Source organism: Pteropus vampyrus, unplaced genomic scaffold (assembly GCF_000151845.1).
Source record: "Pteropus vampyrus isolate Shadow unplaced genomic scaffold, Pvam_2.0 Scaffold2, whole genome shotgun sequence".
Lineage (NCBI taxonomy): Eukaryota > Metazoa > Chordata > Mammalia > Chiroptera > Pteropodidae > Pteropus > Pteropus vampyrus.
Window position 1 is genome coordinate 35,534,276 of NW_011888783.1, and position 21,481 is coordinate 35,555,756.

The 21,481-nt window shown below is 41.4% G+C and overlaps 1 protein-coding gene across 4 annotated transcripts in view; it reads right to left on the reverse strand.

Moving 5' to 3' along the window:
- Positions 1 to 21,481, reverse strand: part of KIF5C (kinesin family member 5C) — a 146,700-nt gene that overhangs the window by 40,848 nt on the left and 84,371 nt on the right. For all 4 annotated transcript variants that reach the window (XM_011359567.2, XM_011359581.2, XM_011359574.2 and 1 more), the window contains exons 12-15: positions 10,521 to 10,696; positions 5,532 to 5,600; positions 3,593 to 3,799; positions 1,358 to 1,504 (exon numbers count right to left, since the gene is read on the reverse strand). In XM_011359567.2, coding sequence (XP_011357869.1) covers positions 1,358 to 1,504; positions 3,593 to 3,799; positions 5,532 to 5,600; positions 10,521 to 10,696 — 599 coding nt within the window. The remainder of the gene's footprint in view (positions 1 to 1,357; positions 1,505 to 3,592; positions 3,800 to 5,531; positions 5,601 to 10,520; positions 10,697 to 21,481) is intronic.

Consider the following 21,481-nt stretch of genomic DNA (forward strand, 5'->3'; position numbering starts at 1 on the left):
GGCACAAAGATTAGATCAATGAAACAGAAAAGAAGATACCTATACAAGTTTGGGGGTGATGGACATGTTCATTATCTCACAGTGGTGATGATTTCATGAGTGTGTACATATGTCAAAACTCCTTAACTGCACATTTTAAATAAGTGCCATTTACTTCATGTTAATTATACCTCATTAAAGTTATTTTTTTAAATGTATCTCTTATTTTTCAATGACATCTCTTCTATAGCGTAGCAAATGATTAACTTTTCTTGGCTGATAACTTTGTTTATTCTCTTTTCTCTTCATTCCTAGTTTGTGGACAACTTTATACTATCCCCATGCTTCTTTCTTCTCACCTCCCTTACTTCCTGGCTATCAATGGCACCAATTGGAACAACTCTAGAGGATTAAATCATTGTTGGTTTAAGCCAATAATAGGAATCCTGTTTCTCTTTGCTTTCCCAGCTTCCCTTGCAGTTGGGGGTGATCGCATGACCCAAATCTAGCCAATAAAGTATAAGGAGATATCTAGGGGACTCCTGGATGGAAGCTGGCTGCCTTTTTAACCCATCCTGCCTTGGATGCAGTTGTGTTAAGACGTGATGATTGGTGCTGTAGCAGCTATCTTGCTGCCATGAGACAAAAATCTACAGATACTAAAAAGTAACAGGATGAGGAAAGCAGAAAGGAAATAATCCTTGGATCCTTAACACTGTTGAAACACTGCACCAAACCAAAATTTGCTCCTAAAACTTTAATAAGCAAAAGAATGGCCTAGAGAATGTCTCGTTAAAATGCAAATTCTAACTCAGTAGGTCTGAGGTGGGCCTCAGAGTCTACTCCCAACTAGCTCCCAAGTGATGCAAAACACAACCTGAATGGCAAGATTCTAGACTTCTCACACTGTGAATGATTAAATGTGGCTTTGTTTTTTAAGCCACTGTTATTAGAATCCTATTACTTCACCTAAAAGCTTTCATACTGATTGGAGAATTTTCACTGTTGGATTCTCATAGAAAAGGAGAAATACAATTCTGAGACTAGAACTGTTGCTTAACCTACCTAATTCCAATTTTTTTTTGACAGTGTCATATAAGTTTGAGAAGTAAACCAATTTACACAAGGTTGACCAAGATTTGAAGGCATTTCCTATATTCAAAAGGCAAATATTTTTCTCCCCCTCCTTACCCAATCATTCACTTATTCATTCGATCAGCCCTTTGTTCATTCATTCAAATATTACCAAGCATGTGGCAGATGCAAAGCACTGTGCTAAGCATTGAATGATACTTGGAATAAAGCACAGACTCTGGTTGCTTAGGACAATGACATTATAAGAGCAGGCAGAAAGGATAAAAAAAAAAAAAGGGCTTACAGTCTTCACATCATTGGTGCCAATAATTCCACCTATCTCCCCCAGATCCTTCAACAACAAATTCAGGATCTCTGTAGCTCTCTTTTTCTGGTGGTTGCTAAGCTCTTGCAGCTGGCTCAGCTCTCTCTGTGTGGTTGTCAATGTAGTCTGAAAAACACATTTTAACAAGAAATTAAAAGGGTTGCCCATCGATTTCATACATGTAGCCTTGCAAGAATAACAACATAATGTAGGATGGAGTTCTCTTATCATTTTATGTGATTTCGACATAAGTCCTTTGAAGTCAAACTATAGTAGAGCACTGCATTCTCTGATTAGAAGAATTATTCTTGGCCTGATATGTTATGTCTACACATCAAATGACAACTTCCAGGTTAGTGAAATAAGTTATTAAAAATAAAGCCGAAAAGGAGCCCTTAGGTTTATAGTGAGTAATCATATCTTACTACCTACCAGATGTTTTACGTCGGTCCACATTCTCCATGGTCTAAATATACCTGTGAGCACCCCACTTCCACTCCCAAACAAACCTGATCCCTGGACCACTTCCAAATTCCCATCAGACTTCAGTCTGGAAGGCCCAGAGGAACATTAATGAGTTTAGAAAACAACTCAGAAAAAACCTTCTAATCTTCACAGTAAGCTGAACTGAACACTCTACATCTCTTTTTAAAATTAGTCAACAAGAAAGGGCTTCTTAATATATAACAGAAGCTCCATTTTATCACCAAACATTATCAAACCTATTTATTTTCCATTTCTGATATATGTTACCAAAAGGTATATATTTTTAACTAACTTAACGAACTCTGAACATCAATGGAATAGCTATCTTAGAATGAACTCGGCCAACAAAGAAAATAATTCTCCAAAATTATGGAGCTTTGGAGGTTAACGCAAACAGACTTACTCAATTCTTCCATACGTAGTTATTTTACTAGAGCACTTTTTAATGATCTGACTAAAAATAGTACTCTAAATGAGCCTAGTAATACTTTTGACAGAAAATAAGAACTATATTATGGAAAATGTTTCATTGTTTTGAGAAGCAAATACCAAAACTAAATAAAGAATCCTGCAGAAAACAGTAAGCAGAGAAAATCTAAGTCTCCTCCTTTCTTAAGTGATGTTTGATCTGGTTTTTTTTCCTGTTTGCTTTTATTTTTGTTTTGGCATTGCCACTGCTTTTGTTTTTAAAATCCACAGAAGCAGTAGTTCCCATCTTGGGAAGCATTTAAAGTCTTCTTTCATGCAGTTCAATGTATGGAATGAGAAGCCTTTTCTATCAGCTCTACAGTCAGCAGATTAGAGCTTTCCGGCACCATCTGCTACTTCTCCTTGCCGGGGAGGACTGGATGTTTTCCACAAAGCAGGCTGGGCACAATCCCATGATACCAGACCACTGCGCCATGGTGCCAAGGGCAGTAGCATACAGCCATTCAGCTTCCTACCATCCATTTTCCAAGTAGAAAAGAACAAAATGGACACGTCCCACCACCAGCCACCTTGCCAAATGTTCACTGGCCCTGCTGCCACAAGCTCACTGTGCAGAACCTGCAGCTTCTTTCACTGGGAAATCTGCAAATTAGAAAATGTACAGACTGAAGCACTGGTTTAAAACAGGACAACAAACAAACCAGGACAGCTCAGTCATGGGATGGAACAAGAAGTTGTGGAAGGAACTGAATTTCATTCAGGAGGGTATAAACAAGAAGAGTGAAATCCATACCTTCCACAGTCACCCACTCTCGCCTGCTGATACAACATTTTATTTATTGATATTGAAGCAAATGCACAGGTCCATGCTAAGTGCTTTATGTAAACTGTCACTAACTCTCACACAGGTTATTATGGCCATTTTTACAGATAAGGGAACAAATATTCAACAAGTTTAAATGTTTTGACTAAGGCCTAACAGTTGTAAAGTCAAAAATTTAACTAGGATTTTCCTGGATCCAAGGTCTGCATTCTCTTAAGTATCACAGAGCATCCCTGCTAACATTATAAATCCCCTGGATACAAATAGTTATGCTATGTAGTTCTAGAACGAGTGGACAAAAGTCACTTATATAAAATATTTCAATCACTAGAGGATTTCAGAGCAGGTACCTCAGACTAACACTGAAAAACCATTCAGCCAACTGCCTTCCTATATAAAGTCTGCCAACAAATATTGATATAAGTACAGGAATAGCAGCCAAGAAAGTCCCGCCCCCTAGACACAAATGTTCCAACCGTTTTCTGGGCCAGCTCATCTGTCAGCTGCTCATTGGCCCTGGTCTTGTCCTCCACTTCCTGTGACTTCTGGTCATAATTGACAGCCAGCTCCTCCAGAGCCTGGAGAACTTCTTTCACCTCATCTTTGGCTGCCTCATTTTCAATCTGGAGACGCGTCAGCTCCTCTTGGATCTTCTCATAGTCTCTTCTTGTGGAAGCTAAAAGCTGGGGAAGTGAGATGGCATGGAACTGGTGAATGTAATGTTAAAATGGTTATGTTCTATACTCTATCCAAAATAATTAAATAAAAACACATCAAAGAAAACAAATCAACAAAGCTCAGGATGACTAGAAACACTATTGTACATCTAGACGCTAAATTAAAAAATAGCATGTTATTTCAAAAATTTGTTTCTTCTTCCTTTTATTCTTTTTCTTTCTTCTTTTTAGTTTAAAGCTACATAGGCTTAACTCAAACAACTGATTACACATCAAAAATCAACACACTTTATAAGAATAAAAAACAAAAAAAAACACACTTTGTAGCTGGCTGGCTATTCCACATGTTTAACAAAGTTTGAGGGGAATCATTTCTGAGGACTATCATACTTGCATGGCTTTTTAATATTAACATTATTTCACATTGTAAGGTGGTCAAATTCAGAATCAACCAAAACAGTATAAAAGGACAGTTATCAATTTTTCTTAGCATTCATCACCAGTGTATAGAAGGACATACTCTAAATATTAACATAAGTTAAAAGTGAATGACTGGGCTTGTGGATGGTTTTATTATCTTTGTGCCTATTGTTTCTCTGATTTTCCTGTAATGCACAGATACTGCCTTGACACTATAAAAAAAGAAAAATATTTAGAGTTTTAACAGTAAAGAAAAGGAAGTATATCAGAGGCAGTTATAGCAAGATAGAAATGCAAAAGAAAAGACTGGCAGGAAGAGGGCAGGAAAAACTAAGTGATAATAAACTAAGCTATAATAAAGAGGAAATCAATTAAATGTTTCATCTGACTGCAAAGCCATACAGAATCTCCCTGCCAAGGGAAGTATTTGGGCAGGAGGCATAATCATTGCCCTAGAGAGATGAAGGGGAACAAAAAAGAAAAGGAAGGAAATGGTTATAGAGTTGTGTCTATAGTAAGGCTGGGGCTAGGGACATGAACCCAAGCCATCTGCTATAATTGCATCACGATCCAATCTACAGTATTTTAGCAACAAAGCAAGAAGCACCCTAAAGCGCAAAAGAAAAAAATAAAACTTAGATGGTCCTCAAGAAGAGACTTACAAATCATCTATGTTTAATAGATTGGCTGTCTATCCTTTGCTTAGGTTCCTGTTTGTAAAATACTTGGCAAAGTGCAATGCAATAAAGACTACTGCAGAACTGAATGCCATCAGGAAGACTGAAAACAATTCGCCTCCTTTTTACTGTACCACATATATACTAACACGGCATTTGGACCTCTTTCCTCTTTGCTTTCTATTCCTCTACCTTCTGCTTGTTTGTTTGTTTATTATTCCTACAAGATAGCACGAGAACATGGTGTATATCAAAGACATGAGCTGGCTCATCTGCGAAGCTGAAAAATGTCTGGCTAAAACGGCAGGAAACAGGAATGCTGGGCACTAGATATGAGGAAGCAGAACCATCCTTGCCAGACTATGACGCTCTTTCGTCTCTATTCTTTAAAGACTAAGTGTAGCAATCAGCTACTTACTCTCAGAACGCCAGAGCTCTACAAAGTCAGACATTTATTTTCTACATTCAGGCAAAATCAGTGTTTAACAGGCAATGAAGAGAAATCTACCAAGAAATTTTCACATGATTCAGTGATTTCAAAAAAAAAAAATTCTTTGCAAATTAAGTTTCTGGAACAAACATCAATAACAAAGAGTAATAAAAGAACTTTGTAAAAAAAAAAAATTTACTGCAAACTTTACCTCATCCTGATCCAACATCTGTTGCTTCAGCTTTTCAGCCAGCTGGCTCTGCTGGTTAATTTCATCATCCTGAAACGAAACATCGTGTTTAATTCTTTTTGGTTAGTTATGTCACTTTTGATATCCTGGTTTGCCGATGATAGTCGGATACCAGGATGCCAGCTATAAACTTTCTAATAAGTGGAAGGGAATGGTGTGGTGCTACTCCCAAAGAAGAGAGATCGGTTCTGGGATCTTGATTTGGTTAAAATACCTCTTCACCCATCTTTGGGAGCAGATGGAACATCTGGGTATTCTGGAAAATACATCCTTCACATTCTGCTCTCTTTGGGAGCAGATGCAACATCTGGGTATTCTGGAAAATACATCCTAACATCCTTCACATTCAACTCAATCCCTGCTCTTCCAGAATTCAGAGACTGAAGGCTTGGGAACTGCTCTCTCTCTCCCAATTCAAAGATGTTAACAGTAAATTCCTGGCTTGAAAAAGAAGGCAGTGAATTTCTAACCATCTGCACTGTAATATATTCATGTCCCAAATCTTATCAAACACATCAGTGACCAGGAATGCCGACACGTGATATGTAGGAGAGACCAGTATTTCTACTTCAAGCCTCTTTCTTAGATTGGAAAAACATTTACTAGGGAATTAATCTTTGGCATGAGCAGACCTCCCTCTTGATTAGAAGTTAATTTCCTTAGTTTGGGGATGGGGGGGCGGGGAGCGGGGAGGGAATTAGGAAGCTGCGGGTACAGAAATGTTGATGCCTAGTGATTGGCCTGTCACCGAAGGGGGAAAGGCTCTCCCACAGGCATATTCATTCTCTCGCTCTCATTTTCTGCCACTAGGTGTGTGTTGCTGCCACTGAGCCAGAGCTACCCACCTCTTGCTGCCCATGTAAATGCCTCTGCCTCTCCCTAGACACGGTCAACCCACTCACTGCAAGCAAAGCAGCAGGCGGACAACGCCCAATCACATGAGCTCAGTCTTTGCTACAAAGATTTTCATGAGTTCAGATGCACATCTGAAGCACAGCCTGTGAGAACAACTTGGCTTCACATACACCTCTCCCTTAGAAACAGGAGAAAATCCTATTTGGTGACACTTCTAGAGTCTAAACCCCAAACAAAGTGAGATTCGGTTCAGCATTATTGGGCCCCTCTTTGTGCCAGGTGCTTCAATCAGCAGCCCAAAGAAGGGCGGGGGGAGGCGGAGAGACGCTTACTGTGCTTTCCACTTTTTCTAGAGATGAGGTGAGGGGTGAATTCAAGGGCCTGGTTAGCGAACCTTGTTGGCAAAACTCAGTTTTCCACAGGATATTCCCAAGCTTATCTGGTCGTGTCTGTGCATACACTTAAATCAGATTAACTCAGCAGCACACCTAATGCTCTCCATGGAGCAAGGAAATTGTAAAATCAATATTACAGGATCTGTATCTGCCTTTCCCTTGTGCAGCACATCTTTTGGCCTTAATTCTCTCTTCAAGGAGATTCTGTTTCTACTGAACTTTTTACACCGCTATTTCTTTAATGGTTCTACAAAATACTGATGACTTTCCTCCCGAAATCAGATTTCTGGCAGGGGAATTAGGGAAATTACACCAGAGTGGAAATGCCAAAAATGGCACTTTCACAACTAGGAGACTATTTTGTAGGGCTTATTTTCTCTTCTACTTTGTGAACTTAGAATGTCAGGCATCAGGAACAATTTTGGGTTTACGTTCCTCAGCACATAAATATTAAACAACTTAACATAAAAAACTCAAGGCGTTTAACATCAGGAGTTGCCATCTCTTCCCCTGGGACATATAAGCAACAGCTACGAGTGATGTAAATCACAAGAGAAGAAAAATGGTGGAATGAGTGCTTTGTTCTCAAACTATGTTCATTTCAAAGCCTGAAAATGCAGGCTTCCTTCCTGACAGGTGGCAAGGCGGGATGATGCAGTAATTTTTGAGGTATAGTGAGAAACTAAGGGTCCCTAGAGCTTCAGCTGGGAAGGATGAAGAACAGGGACTACATTATAAGGCCACGAATCACTGTACGAGAGGCGTTTCCAAAACTACACTTACCCTTTATTAAGGCAATTGCTCTAAGGAAGGAGCATTGTCCATTGTGATTTCTAAAAAATTTTCAAAATTTTCAGAATAAAATGTGCCGTGCAGTCTACATCTACCATTCAAGTACACCTTGTGGAACATGTTTATGCATGCTGACTCTGATGCTATTAAGATCTAATCCATGCATAGCAGATTTTAAAGTACTTCCCCCAAAATATTCTTCTACTTGAATTTTCTTATACATGAAAAAGATGAGTGGTCAACAGGTCACTGGTCATCTTTAATTATAAAGATTTTTTTGTTACAATAGTAATCAGTGAAATAAGGTTCAACTTACATTTCTACTCACACTTAGTTCTTCTCATACGTCTCCAATAGTACAGTAATATCGGAGAGATGAAGGGAAATAAGAGACAGTGCCAACACCAGTTTGCTCATCTTATAACTCTGCTTTCAGCCCACCTCTGAATCACCACCCCTCTGAAACCACATATGATGTGGCTTCTTCTTTAAACAAATAGAAAAGGAGAAGACAGGAAAAAAAGAAACTAATATTTATGGAGCATCTGCTATGCACCAGAAACTTTTAATCCCCATCGCAACCTTTTGAGGTCACAGATATGAGCCCCGTGTTGCAGCTGAGAAAAACATCTCCAGCAGGGTAGGTCGGCAGCTCAGGCCTCGGCATTACTATGTCATAGGTCTAACTCCTAAGTGCATGCTTTTCCATCACACAGCATTACCTTGAGACAGCACCTAGCCTGAAATCCCTAGATAGACAGCACGGAGGGACAGAGGGGCAGCTGGGAGGAGATCACACAGCCTTTCTCTCACCACATTCTACACAGATTCATTAGAGCTGACAGGTGCCTCATTTAAAGGAGTAAGGCTGGGGATGAGTACTGGGCTAGGAGTCAGAAGACATGTAATTTCATTGCGGTTCTGCCACCCATGGGTGATGTAAACTTAGGGAAGTCATGCAAACACCCTGGGCTAGTTTCTCATCTAGACCTCAATACTTTCAGCTCTACTACTCAATAATCTATAAAGGTACCAGGTCCAAATCCATGAGTTCTCAAAAGTATCAAACCAACTACATCATCAGAAACATAAAATACCCTCTAGAACCTTTAAGAAGAGAACAAATAAGAATGACAGCTGATAAGGCAGTCCATGGGTAGAGTTACTAAGGTCAACCACTAGCTCTGTGCCCTCTAAGTCTGAGGCTTTGGGGCTCAGTTCTCTCCCAGATCTCTCAGCATCACCCTGTGTTGGTCCAAAAATACAAACCTTGAAATGTGTGCTTTACAAGGTTTTTAAGGCATATACTAAAGGAAAACAATATAACAGAAAATGTCCTAGGTTGGTCATCAAGAAGCAGAGATTCGAGGGTCAACTCTGCCAGCTACCAACTAAATACCTGTAAGGCATGGTATCTGTACCACTCTGAGCTCGGTCCTCATTACTACCTTTTGGAAGAGGGATTCAAAACTTTGAAGTCTTTCTCACATCAATGAAAGTACCTCATGCTGCCAAGGTAAATGACCCCAATTCCAACCATGGCAGGTGTCTATTCATAGAGAACAGAATATAAAATCAGGTTAGTACCCTCATCCAGGATTCTTTTGGAGTTACTAAAAATGAACCTATCAATTCCAAAATGAGAAAAAAAATTGCAATATGTTTAAATGATGCATTTCTTTGGAGAAATCAAGAAATTGCCTATGCTGGTAACCTACCATTGATCTCCTTTTTCTCTTGGATTATTTGAGGTTTTGTTAGAAAATATTTGAGTATTAATGGAAGGATACAGTACCTCAAGTGCCTAAAGGGCAATTAACCCAGCTCTCACTGGTGTGAACAGCTTATTAAATATGTCATCAGAAGAGTAGCATGACCCAAGTTTAATGCTGTGGTTATAACGCAAACTTCCAGAATTACAAAGCAGAACTAGCTTCCTTAAGGTGACCAGTCACATTTCCACATTTCTCTTGTAAAGGTGATTCTGGACTCTGAGTTTTACTCCAAACAGAAGCCTGTAAGATTGATAGCAACATTAACATAACAAAGCTGTTTCATCCCAACCAGAGGTGTTTCCAGGACTTTGAGCTTAACCACAGCAGACAAAGGGAAGGTTACATCCACTGAAAATATCAGCAATCTTCATGAAATCAACTGAATGGATTTAGAATATTCCAAGGGCAGCATGCCAAACCTGTGAAACATTAATTTGAATCCCTGTGCTTCTGGGATTCCTGACCCGATCTCCACTGGAGATGAATGATACAGAATGCTATGCAACGTCCCTTTACCTCAATTCCTTGTGCACTGACATGCCTATTCGAGTCCCAAAAGTTTGCCATAAAATTAGACATTCCAATCAGCATGCTCAAACTACTTCATGCAAGAGCATGATCCTGAAAACAGCTCTACCGATAGGGTAGAAGCCGTCAGACCACATGCCACCACAGTCAATTCCTCATCCCAAGACCTGAGAGCTACATGATTAAGCACACACTTGAGTTTTGGGAGCCACCACCTTCGTCCCTGTAGCTGGGACTATCGTTGGAGTTTCACAGAAGTGAGGAAAAGGCTCAGAGAAGAAGAAAGAATTAAAGATCACGCACACTCACATCCCCCACTCCCTCTTTTCATGCAGTGATCAGCCCCAGGCCAATTTCTAGAAGTAAAAACTGTCTATCCAGGCCAACAGTCTACTCTTCCAATCAAATTCTATGAAAGTCTCTATTCCGCACGAGTCAAGTTCCCTGAGTCTGCCCAAGCAAGAGCTAGGGTAAACATTAGGAAGACAGACCTAAACATAGTCTGCAGCAACACAGGGTTTGAAGCTGCTTCCGGTCAGTAGGTCTGGGACCTGCCACCTTTAGTCTCTGTACTGGAGTGAGAATTATAATCTCTGGCTACAGACCTTATCATCCAGCTGTCTGTAGAGACTGGAGATCTCCTCGTCGTACTTTTCTTTCTCCTCCGCAGAGATGCCAGCAACAACAGGGGCAATATTGTCGATGATGGGGGTGTTATCACAGGGCTCCAGAGTCTTCTGGTCCTTCGCACTGATCTGTTCGTCCTCAGGCACAGCTTCTCCTGTAAAACACAGTGGAGAGGGGTTCAGCATGCAACCCTCCAGGAAGAGTTCCAAAAATAGTCACTCCCACAAACAAGACACAAAAGATACAATAAAGAGCTGTTGTAGAGAGTTATAGCTCATGTTCCTTCTATTTGACAAGAAAGGTCATAGTTAATTGACCAAAACTGGTTCTATCAACCACACAAGCTCTTAACTAATCCGACCTGCAGTGAGATCCAGGATTTCTTTCATGCATTTTCCTTTTGAGGAACATGCTGGGGCTTTACTAGAACGGTAGTCTCTCTAGTGAATGATTCAAAGGGAAATAGACCTCTGAGGCATCCTAATTACCAATTAATTAGGTTACCATTTCATTAATAGAAACAGTTGCATCAAGGAACAAATTCGCCATTGTTTTATTAGAACACTGTAGGGCCCGAATCCTCTGAATGTGAAGCAGGAAGCCAGGGTAGCCGTGGACAGGGGAACTCTGACACTGCACAAACATACATTCCACTACCACTCTCTCCTGCAGGAAGTCAGAATTAATTGGCTCTGTCGGAGAGTTCAAATAGAATAATTTCCTGTCATGTCAGGTTGTTCCAGGAAAGAAAAAGTTGCCAATCTAGAATATCCTGCAGAGACCCTGCATACTGGGTTTGCAGAGCAGTACTGGGCTTTCAAAAAAAAGCATTACCAAATTTGACCATGCAAATTGAGGGGAAAGGTGATGTTCTCAAGCTGGCCAGTGGCTCTCCCCAACAAGAAAATCACCTTGCAAAGACAGACTGTAAAAAGGATTCTATGAAAACCATGTAGCCCAACTGGGTCTCTCAAATATCTTCTTGGGAAGCAAACCAAAACCAAACATACTTTCCCATCACAGTGTTTACCATCAACTTCACACTCAGTTTGCTACATTCAGTGAGTGTCTACAACAGTTCCAAGCCTTCCTGTGCCTCTCAGCCCATAAAATGCATTTTGTGGAAATTCCCCGGGAAAACTGCTCTGAGCCAGAGGGAAGTTCTCAAAAAACAAAAAAAGCAAAACAAAACAAAAACAACCAACCAACACCCCCTCCCCCATACAACTGAGATACTAATCCTGGCTTCATTAACAATATATATCCTGCCTCAAGGGACCTACCTGAATACTGTATATACTTATCTTAATGTAAACAAAACACTGCGATGGGTTAGCTTTGCTGCTTAAGATTCCATTATTGAACTTGATCATCACAAAACAGTATGATGGCCTCCATGTCAAATAAAAGTAACACCCAATGATTTCACTTTTGTAACACAGTTCCATTTCAAGTAGAAACCTAAAGCAAAACCTGTAATAAACTATTACTTTGCAAATATCCAACTGAGCCAATGCTTTTTTCCTCTAAAGCTCAACTAGACTATATCGTACCCAAAACTTTTTCTAAAATTACTGACCTGAAACAAAACCAGAATATCAGAGTAGCTTTTGAACTGAACCTGAACCAAATCAATATTTCATTAAGTTCCAATTCCTGGTTTAAAACATCCATTAGCATCCTTAGTATGCTGACTGGATTTCACCCAGTTAAAGGATCTATATTCTCTACAAGCCTGCTAGATCCCCCAGCCATAAAAGCAGTACCATGTTCTAGTTCCTAAGAATTTTTTTTTTTTTTTTTGCTTTAAAATTAAATAGTTTGCTTGTTAGTTTACCAATCTACATACCTTTCTCGAATCATCAAGTATACACTAAAATTCAAAATTCCTTCTTCATCCCTACCTCCCAATTCTGTTCCTTCTCCAGATAAATTCACCACCAACACTTTGGTAAATGTCTTCCTACTTGGATCATGACTGTATCTCTAATTTTTCAGTATTCAAGCTTCTGAAATTTTTAAACAGGGAAATCCAGTGCAGTATAAATTTGATCTTCCAGCTTAAGCACGATGAAGGTGAAATTCTTAACTGTACTAGATCAGAAACCAGCTAGAATATGGTCATATAATCTACAGATCAACTCATACCAAGTCCAGAGGTAAGACAAAAACATCTAGAAGAAACATATCTATGTTCCAAATGGCCAGAGGGGCAGTGATATCATGAGGCTCCTGCGAGCTAAGGAGCTGCCCAGTGCATGTTTCAATTCATCCAGGGGGCAGAAGCCAGAAATAAAATGCCATAACCTAGCAGCGAGTGACCTGCTTTAACCAAAGTCACAACCTTGACTCCTCCTAAAGCTGCCCTTCTTCCTTCCACTGAGGAATGACAGCATCACCATGGACCAGGGTTGTCCCAGATTAGGGAGGTTCAACAAGCTAACCAACGCTGCTCTGAGGCAGTCAGAAAGTGACCAGCACAGTCCCCATAAACATCTCCAGCGCCGTGGCGGAACGCTTAGCCACACTGCTCCTTTTACAGAGCTAATTAATCGTTAAGCCCACATCCTGCTGAACCTTTTTGTTTGCTTTTTTATAAAGGAGAGGAAATAATAATGCCTCTAACACAGCATTGTTCTAAAGATGAATTAAAAGAGTATATGTAAGAGACACAAAAGGTATTATTGTTGACAGTTCACCTCTTAAACCCTCCCCTCTCCCTGACAAACTGTCAACTTTTTCAGGTTCTGCAGATAAATTATTATTTTTACTTATTCTGAGATTAGTGTTTCTGGGGTCGTCACAATGCCTTTAGAGCTCATTTCCGAAAATAAAACACAATATAGCTATACGAGCCCCTTTCAGGTTTATTTTTACTATTACTAAGACAATTATTTGAAACGTACTGCAGACTTTCTGGTTTCTCTTGAAGAATTCTCTGAATCAAAGCACCAACATGTCCCCCACAAAGCTACATCTAAACAACGAGCTCTTCCCAGTTTATATTCTAAAGGTCAGGCAGTCAGGATTATTTTTTGCAGCAGCCGTTCAGGCCGAGAAGAACAAAGCAGCAACACGCAGGAACAAAAGCAGCAGGCATCTGTGGGAGAGCAAGGCTCCTGCCAAGAGAGGAACCAAGAGCCGGGTTTCCCAAACACCACTGCCCTTCAAAGGACCGAGAAAATGACTTCCAGAAGCGTCCCTGGTAACTGCACTGTCCAACTCACAAACACGTTTGGGGATTGTAAATTCCCAACACTATGCACGACCTGACACTAGGCAATCTGTCTCCATGGCAATCTCACCACTTTAATCGAGAATATTCCCTGCACTGCAGACCGAGTCTCCAGAGAAGCCCCCATGAGGTGATTACGGAATAACTGATTGTAACAGGGAAGACAGCTGCAGACAAACCCGAGATAAATAAGGCCCTAAAATCTGGTGATGGGAGAATGGGAAAAGACCTCCAAATGAAGATTAGCATCTATTTTCATTTTTATTTTCCTTCTTTGTATTAAAAGCAAATTTCTCTTAGTTTATCCCCCCAGGCATCATACCTGCTGTATATAGGGAAAGAGCTATGATATTGTAAAGCATCTGATTTTCTAAAATGAAAGCTTCCCCTCCCCCTAACTAGAAACCTTTCTCTTCTTTAAATAAGCATTCTGGCATTTCCTATTGTCAGATGTAATTACCTTTAAGGACTAAAAAGATTTGTGTGTACACAGGAGCATTCACTTTGAGCACACCTACAAGGTTTGCAGAGCATTTTAATTATAAAATGAAAACCCCCAGAGGGCAGAAATAACATTTCTACAAAAAAGTAGAAATCCATCAATTGCAATAAACAAGAATGACAGACTAATCAAAAACTCTCATTAGGGCTATCAGTTAAAAACTCCAAAACAGGCTTTTTGGTTATTAAAAAAAAAAAAAGAAAAGATAGAAAGAAAAGAAAACCAGCAGACTGCCAGTAATTCATTAAAATTTCACACATGAAATAGCAACGAGCTAGTTATCCTTTTCATAAGTTGAGTACCTAAAGCCTCTGGAGGACACAGAAAGGTAATTGCATTCTCTCTGCAACTCCAGGGCAGAGATTTGCTGGTCACTCACAGCTTCCGCCAGAAACCACAGCAGATCTGGTGGGAAAGGACATGCTTTCTTTTAATACCAATTAAACAGGCTCAGTGGCAGACCTAATGGTAGGTAATTTCTATATCAAAGAAACTGAAAGGAAATCTTTAAGTTGCCAGATGGGTAAGAGCAGCTGGCTACAAGATGTCATTATATGAATGTGAGGTTTGAAAAAAAAAAAAACAATCATTCCTTTATGGGATTATGTTGCACGCAAATAGCATCTTTCACCCTAGTTCCTAAAAATATTGTAAGAAGCTTAAGACATTCTCTAATCCCTCCTAGAGTATTTTTCTAATAAACTCGTCATCCAGGACTCTGCACCCTCTTCACATTCCTAACCACCTGAACAGGCCACACCATTCTCCTGATGGTCAAGACTTCTATTAGTGTTTGGCTGTGCTCTCAAAAGAAGGAAGAAGCCTAACAAATAGGATCTCTCAAATGAAATGCTAACTCCTGAGCTCCTGCTGTAGTGATCATGAATCTGAGAGGGAGGCCAGCACCTTCTACATATTTAATGCCCAGAGCGAACTGTGTTCCAACCACGGAGGCCGAACAGCTTCATAAGGCCCGCGATCAGACTCGAGGTTACAGATTTAGCTAGTTAGGGAACCAAGCCTGCTGGCCTGGCAGGTTTTAAATTTGGAGAACAAATCTGCTTTAGAGACTGCTGACTTTTCCATGCCTTCCTAGTCTGCGATGAAATAATTTTTTTTGCATGACTTCAGCAGATGGGGTAAATCTACATCTACTCTGTTATTTAACATGATATTTAATTATTCAAGAAACGCTGCAGATACGCCATATTCTCATGTCATTTCCTTGCATTCCTGAGACCTGGATTTTTAGGGCCCCTATATTATCAATTTTCAAAGGGCAAAATTCAAAGACATATCAGAGAAGAGGGCCTACAAAAAGACTGACCTGGCAGTGAAAGGAACTATGGACCCACACCCACCCCCTTCGGCATCATGCCCTTGGTCCTTCGACCCTCTCTCCCCATCCTATCATCAAGACTCTTCTCGATGATGGATTGGGGGGAATGGGGCAGCGGTCAACTGGGAGCCGTAATTCACTCTGAATCCAATTACCTAAATCTATACCCATTTACAGGACTGTTCAAGTCCTTTCGATATATGTGATCGAGAAGCAACAGAGCTGGAAAAAAAAATCTTATTTCTGACAACTACCTACTCTATCTATCTGTCCTTAAACAAGTAAGCTGAACAAATTTCCATGAGGCTAAAGTTGCCAGCAGAACCTCCAGATTTGAAGAAAGACTGTCACTCGAGTTCAGCCCACAAGATGTCACTAGTAGAATGTAGTGGACATGTGTTGTTTTTCAGCCACTTAACACCCATTCTCATAATAGCACCTCGACTTCCTTGTGAGGAATTATCCCCTCTCCAATGTGTGCACTCTTGGTCAGACGACACATCACAGCGTCCTGTCCTGTCCTTCCCCAGCCAAGCACAGCATCAAACGCAGCGTCTCTCTTCTCTCCTGAGCCTCTAGACCTCAAACACAAAATGCAACGACAGGACAAACATTCAGAGGGGATTCACACCAGGCGTGGCCCCTTATAAGCCCTGTTGATTTGTTCCTGTTGCCTCTGTCTCTGGAGCAGCCCCAGCTTAGTTGGTCGAGACAGGTTCCTCGGCTATTCTTTTGGTTCTGCGAATTACTCATAGCCTTCTAAAGCTTTCTCTTTCTGTTTAAGCCGGGCAGGGTTAATTCCTGTGGCTTTCAAACCAAGGACCCTAACTAGCACAGTGGGGAATGGAACCAGAGAGTGGGTGGCACTCCTCATGCCTCCTTTATAAAAACAAGGTGTGGCCTCCCTTTAAAAGCCACTATGTGCATGTCCTGAGCCTTCCTGCCTTAATGGCAACAGCAAAAATGAATTAAAGCATGGTGTGGTATATATATTATGAGTCACAGGCGATATTCTGAGAATCACTGTTCTACCCTGCCCAGAGGAGAAAGCTGCCAGGCTTGCATGCCGAAGTAGCTCATTAAGCTATGGGGTTGACAACTGGTATAGGTGCGGGGAGGGGCGAAGCCTATAGCCATGTAATAGCATAATATTTCACAACTTTTAAATGACGTTGGACAGGGAATACTCTCTCCTGAGGTGTATTACTGCTAACCGTATCAGACATACCTCCCCTCACTTACTTACATTATCTGCCTGGACCCAATTTGCCATTGAGATATATTATTTTACCTTTCCTACTGCTTTATATTCCTACCTCGTTCTATATAATAGCAAATAGGAAAAAGTACAAGCACGTGAGCGTGTGTGCACACATACACACACACATACACCTTTTTCCCTGTAACTGGAATTCAGCAGAGCAGCCTAACTTTTAAATTATAAACACAGTGAAAGGGAAGAAATCTCTTTCCTGCGGGGAGAACATACAACTGACAAGGCTCCTTTAACTTGCTCAGACCATAATGTGGAAATATCAGTACCCAGGAATAGTTGAGGTGAACTTACTGGCTGCCTCCTACAAGTTTAGAACCAATGTGTGTGTCAAATTTCAAAAGAAAGTTGGAAATATCCTGCCACTTGGTGAACAGCAAGCACTTCACCTTTCAAAACCCCAGCTCTCTAACTGACACAAACCAGCCATGCCTTCATGACCACGAGGAATTAGGACTGATGCATGGCAACACCAGTGAAGAGCTCTCCGTCCCTTCTTTTCTGGTGTCGTACTTCTCACACTCATCTAACTGGCCTAAACACAAACCTCTAGGGCTATGTGAGGGCTGCACAGACAATGGAAAGAGAATGAACTTAGGAGTCAAGCCCCCAAGGTTCAGATCCCAGTTTTACCAAGGAAACTAAATCACCTTGGGCAAGTCTTTTAACCTGTCAAAACCACAAGGGCTACTTGAGGATTAAACACCCAGCCGCGGAACATAACAAAAAGCCTGGGGTTTTTGTTGCATGTGTGATGTACAGTTAATCCTCGATACAGACGTTCACTCGCAGCTGGTCAAGGGACCACTCCACCACATCTCCACCTGCCTGAAATTTATATCACTAGTCCGTTTCTCTACTTTTAAGAACTTTTGCTTCCAGAAAAATCACGTTTAAAATGCAGCTTGAGAGGAAAGGAGAGCACTTCCCCTATCATAGTCACTCGGAGATTACAGGAAGCTGATGTCTCTCAAGACTATCTTCCCTCTTCTCTTCTTCCTGATTCTCTCTATAGTCCATAGGAGATCACACCCCTATCTGTGCCTTCAGTTACTTCCTAAAGATGGATGCCACTCGAATTTCTCCCCCTAGTCCAGGAAGTCCTCTCAGCTCCGGATCCTCACGCTAAACTTCCTATCTGACATTTTCACCTGGATGTTAAGCAGGCACCTCGTCATCCCCTTTGTCTCCAGTCTGGTTCTTCTCCAGTGCTCTCTGCCTCAGTGCATGGTTCTGCCCTTCATCCAACTCAGCAAGCCAGAAAATTGACATTCACGCTCCCTGTGGCCAACTCCTCACCAAGCTGTGCTGATTTCACCTCCCAAATACCTCCTGGTCCAATCATATCTCTTTCCAATGCCCTGTCTCTCTGTTCAATTACTGAAATATCATCCCTGGATGACCACACTAATTTCTGGCCCTCCTCCCACCCTCTCCAGTCCATTCTCCAACACAACTGACAGATCTTCAAAAATGCAAATCTTATCATATGATCTGCAGCTTAATTTCCTTGAATGGCTTTTCACTGCTTCCACATAATGACCAAAATCCTGAACGAGGACTGCATAGCCCTGCATGGGAAAGGCCTCCTACCCGTCCCGCCCATCTCAGGCCAGTGCTCCCGACCCTAGCTCTCCACACCGGCCTTCCTGTCCCTGCCCCTCAGGAGCCTTGTAAACGTAGCTGCCTCCACCTCCACCCCCACTTCCACCCTGAACTTCCTATCTCTCCCAACTTACTGCTTGTTTCTCTCAGATCTTATTCCCTGTGCCGCTTATTAGGAAAACCTTCACTGACTTTTAGATCAAGGTCAAGGCCCCCTGTCGTAATAACTTTTAGCACCTTATACATCCCCTTTTTGGTATGCAGCATAGACTACCATCACATGTTTACTGATTCTGACTGGAGTCGACCTCCCCCATCAGACAGTAAGCCCCATGAGGGCAGAGACCATGTCCTACTGCTCACCCTTTAATCTCCAGCACTGTATTTAAACATGTTTACTTAACATACATTTATGAAAACTCATCATGTGCCAGAACTCATACATTAGTGTCCCAAATTATGAAACTTAAGAGTTTCTGTAGGATCTCACCCTTTTGGGCACAGAAAACAGTAGATCTGCAAGATGGACGAGGTAGGAGAAACAGTTAAAATGGTGCCAAGGGCAGGGTCCAAGAGCAGGGGGAGAGCACCCAAGAGATGCGAGGCATGAGCCAAGTCAGGCAAACAAAGCAGGGGCCGGCCCCGACTGAGGGGTGGAAAACTGCAAGATTAGAGCTTGGCAAGGAAGAGAAAATAGAACAAAACATGGTTATTTGCTCACTCCACAGTGTTTCTAAGCCAGCATCCCCTCCCTTTACCAAAAGGCTTTACTGAATGTTCCAGTCGCCCAGCAGAGAACTGACCCAAGAAGATCTCGGAAATAGAACAAAATTTCATACGGCTGCTCCCTGCCTCCCCACTCTCCTACTCCTGCCAAATGGCAAGGAACCATCCACCAGCCCCAGGTGCTGAATTATTCAATTATTCTAGCAGCTTTCAAAACACGTATGCAGCTAGAAAAATCTCCCGAAAAAGAAAAGAATCATGTTATTTAGGCTACTAGGTCATTTCTTGAACCTCCCTTGAATCCTGGTTTGCTTTTCAATTGAACAGAAGCTCATTGACACCCCACCCTTCCTAGCAACAAGCAGTGGCAAACATACAATCACAAGATGATCTGCTGCTAACTCTAAAGTTACAATCAGGCAGGCTAACTCCCAATCCCACACGGCAGCCCCCAGGCTCCTACACTTACCCCAAACTGAGGTCTGCTGCAGCACCTTTAATAAATACCGAACGCAACAGCAAAAATACGAAGAACCACCTCCAAATACCTACTATTGCCCTACGCACACACCAACCTGCCTGAAAATAAATAAATAAATAACATCTACCTCTGACTTCCGTCACAACGCTAAAACCACTGAAAGAATCAGCCTGCACTTCGATCTGGCAACCCCGCTTCAACGCCTCACCCACAACCCACCCACCCGCTGCATGTCAGCTCTCCGAGATATTTTCTTCCAGTAGAACAAACCAAGGAGAATGTTTTGGGGAAGAAGAAAAGCTAGTCACGAAACAAGCCTTTAAGACTCCATTTTAGTACAGAGCTTCTTCAGGAGCCCTCTATTTCTGTATTTCTGGCTCTGAAGAAGCAGAGCATGAAGATGAGCTGAGTCAGAAAAAAAAAAGCAAATATTTATCAGAGGTGACTTTTAACCCCACATCAATTATAAAACTCACATAAGAGAGAACGACCTTCTCTATTGAATCAAAGCAATCTGAACCACAGAGTCTCAGGTACTGCCCTCTAAAGCTCAAATATGGCTTCTAGAGAGCAAATTACTGGAAGAGGTAGAGGGGCATCTCCTTGAAAATAGATTAAGGCAACTTTGCAAATAATCACTTGCCCACACTAAGAATATATGTCAGCCAAGAGACAAGGCGTGGGTGGGGAGCTATGCTAGGGAATGAGAAAAAATGTGCTTGTTTGCACAGGTTGTTACAAGGCAAGACCAAGCTCTGCCATCATCCCTATTTCCCAAGTGTCACAGGATGCCGACAGTCGTAGGAAAAAGAAAGCGCACACTTATGCCTCGTTCTTCCTCACCATTTCTCCATCGGTTTAGCTCCATCTCCAGGTGCTGGATAACATTCTTCAAAGTCTTGTTTTTCTCTTTCTCTTTTTCATATTTCTTCTTCCATTCTTCCGCTGTCAGTTCCAGGTTCACAGAGACTGTATTCTTGATAGTTTTAGCCCTGGGGTTAAAAATATAAGAGAAAGAGTCTGAGCATAGCTATTAGCATTAGCTAAATCGTGAACATATTTAAGCCTCAGATTCCTTTCACATCAAAAGATTGGGACTAGAGGAGCAGGGGGTACCCTGTGACTTTTACGTTCCACCTTTCTAGCTGTATTAATGGTACTGCTACTCCGAAGGCTCCAAACTCACTTTTTCCTTTTCTCCTTTACCTCTTTCTAGTCTCTAAATCCAATAGATTTTCGTTCAAATTGTCTCTCAGGGTCACCTCTTTATTCCTTGTCACCATCTTAGTCTGTGTTTTCAGCTCTGACTTATGGTTATAGCCTTTTTCAAACATTCAATATTCTACTTTAAGCATCTTCATGCCACTGCCAGATTCCTCTTCCTAAGTAGAGTTTCCTTTCAATTCAATTAACATTTATGAAACATGGAATATAACAAGACAAATGAGACAAGGTCTCTGGCCTCTTAGAGCTGGCAGTTTCTCTTACCAATAAAACACACGGACTGAAATAATACAATCGTTTCTCTTACTCACATTTGGTCCCTAAAATCATCCCTGATGTGTCAAACACATGTCTACATATCCTTCCGGGCCAGGCTAACCACATCAGGCTGGCCAGGTGAAACCATGGCTTCCTGCTGAGCACATGCTCACATCACAGCCAAGGTTAACCTGGAAGCATGGAGGTCCACCGTTCTCAGGTCATCCCATTTTTTCAAAAAGAATCAGAAATCGAGATATTTACTTATATCACCTAGTTTAAAACAATTTTTAAAA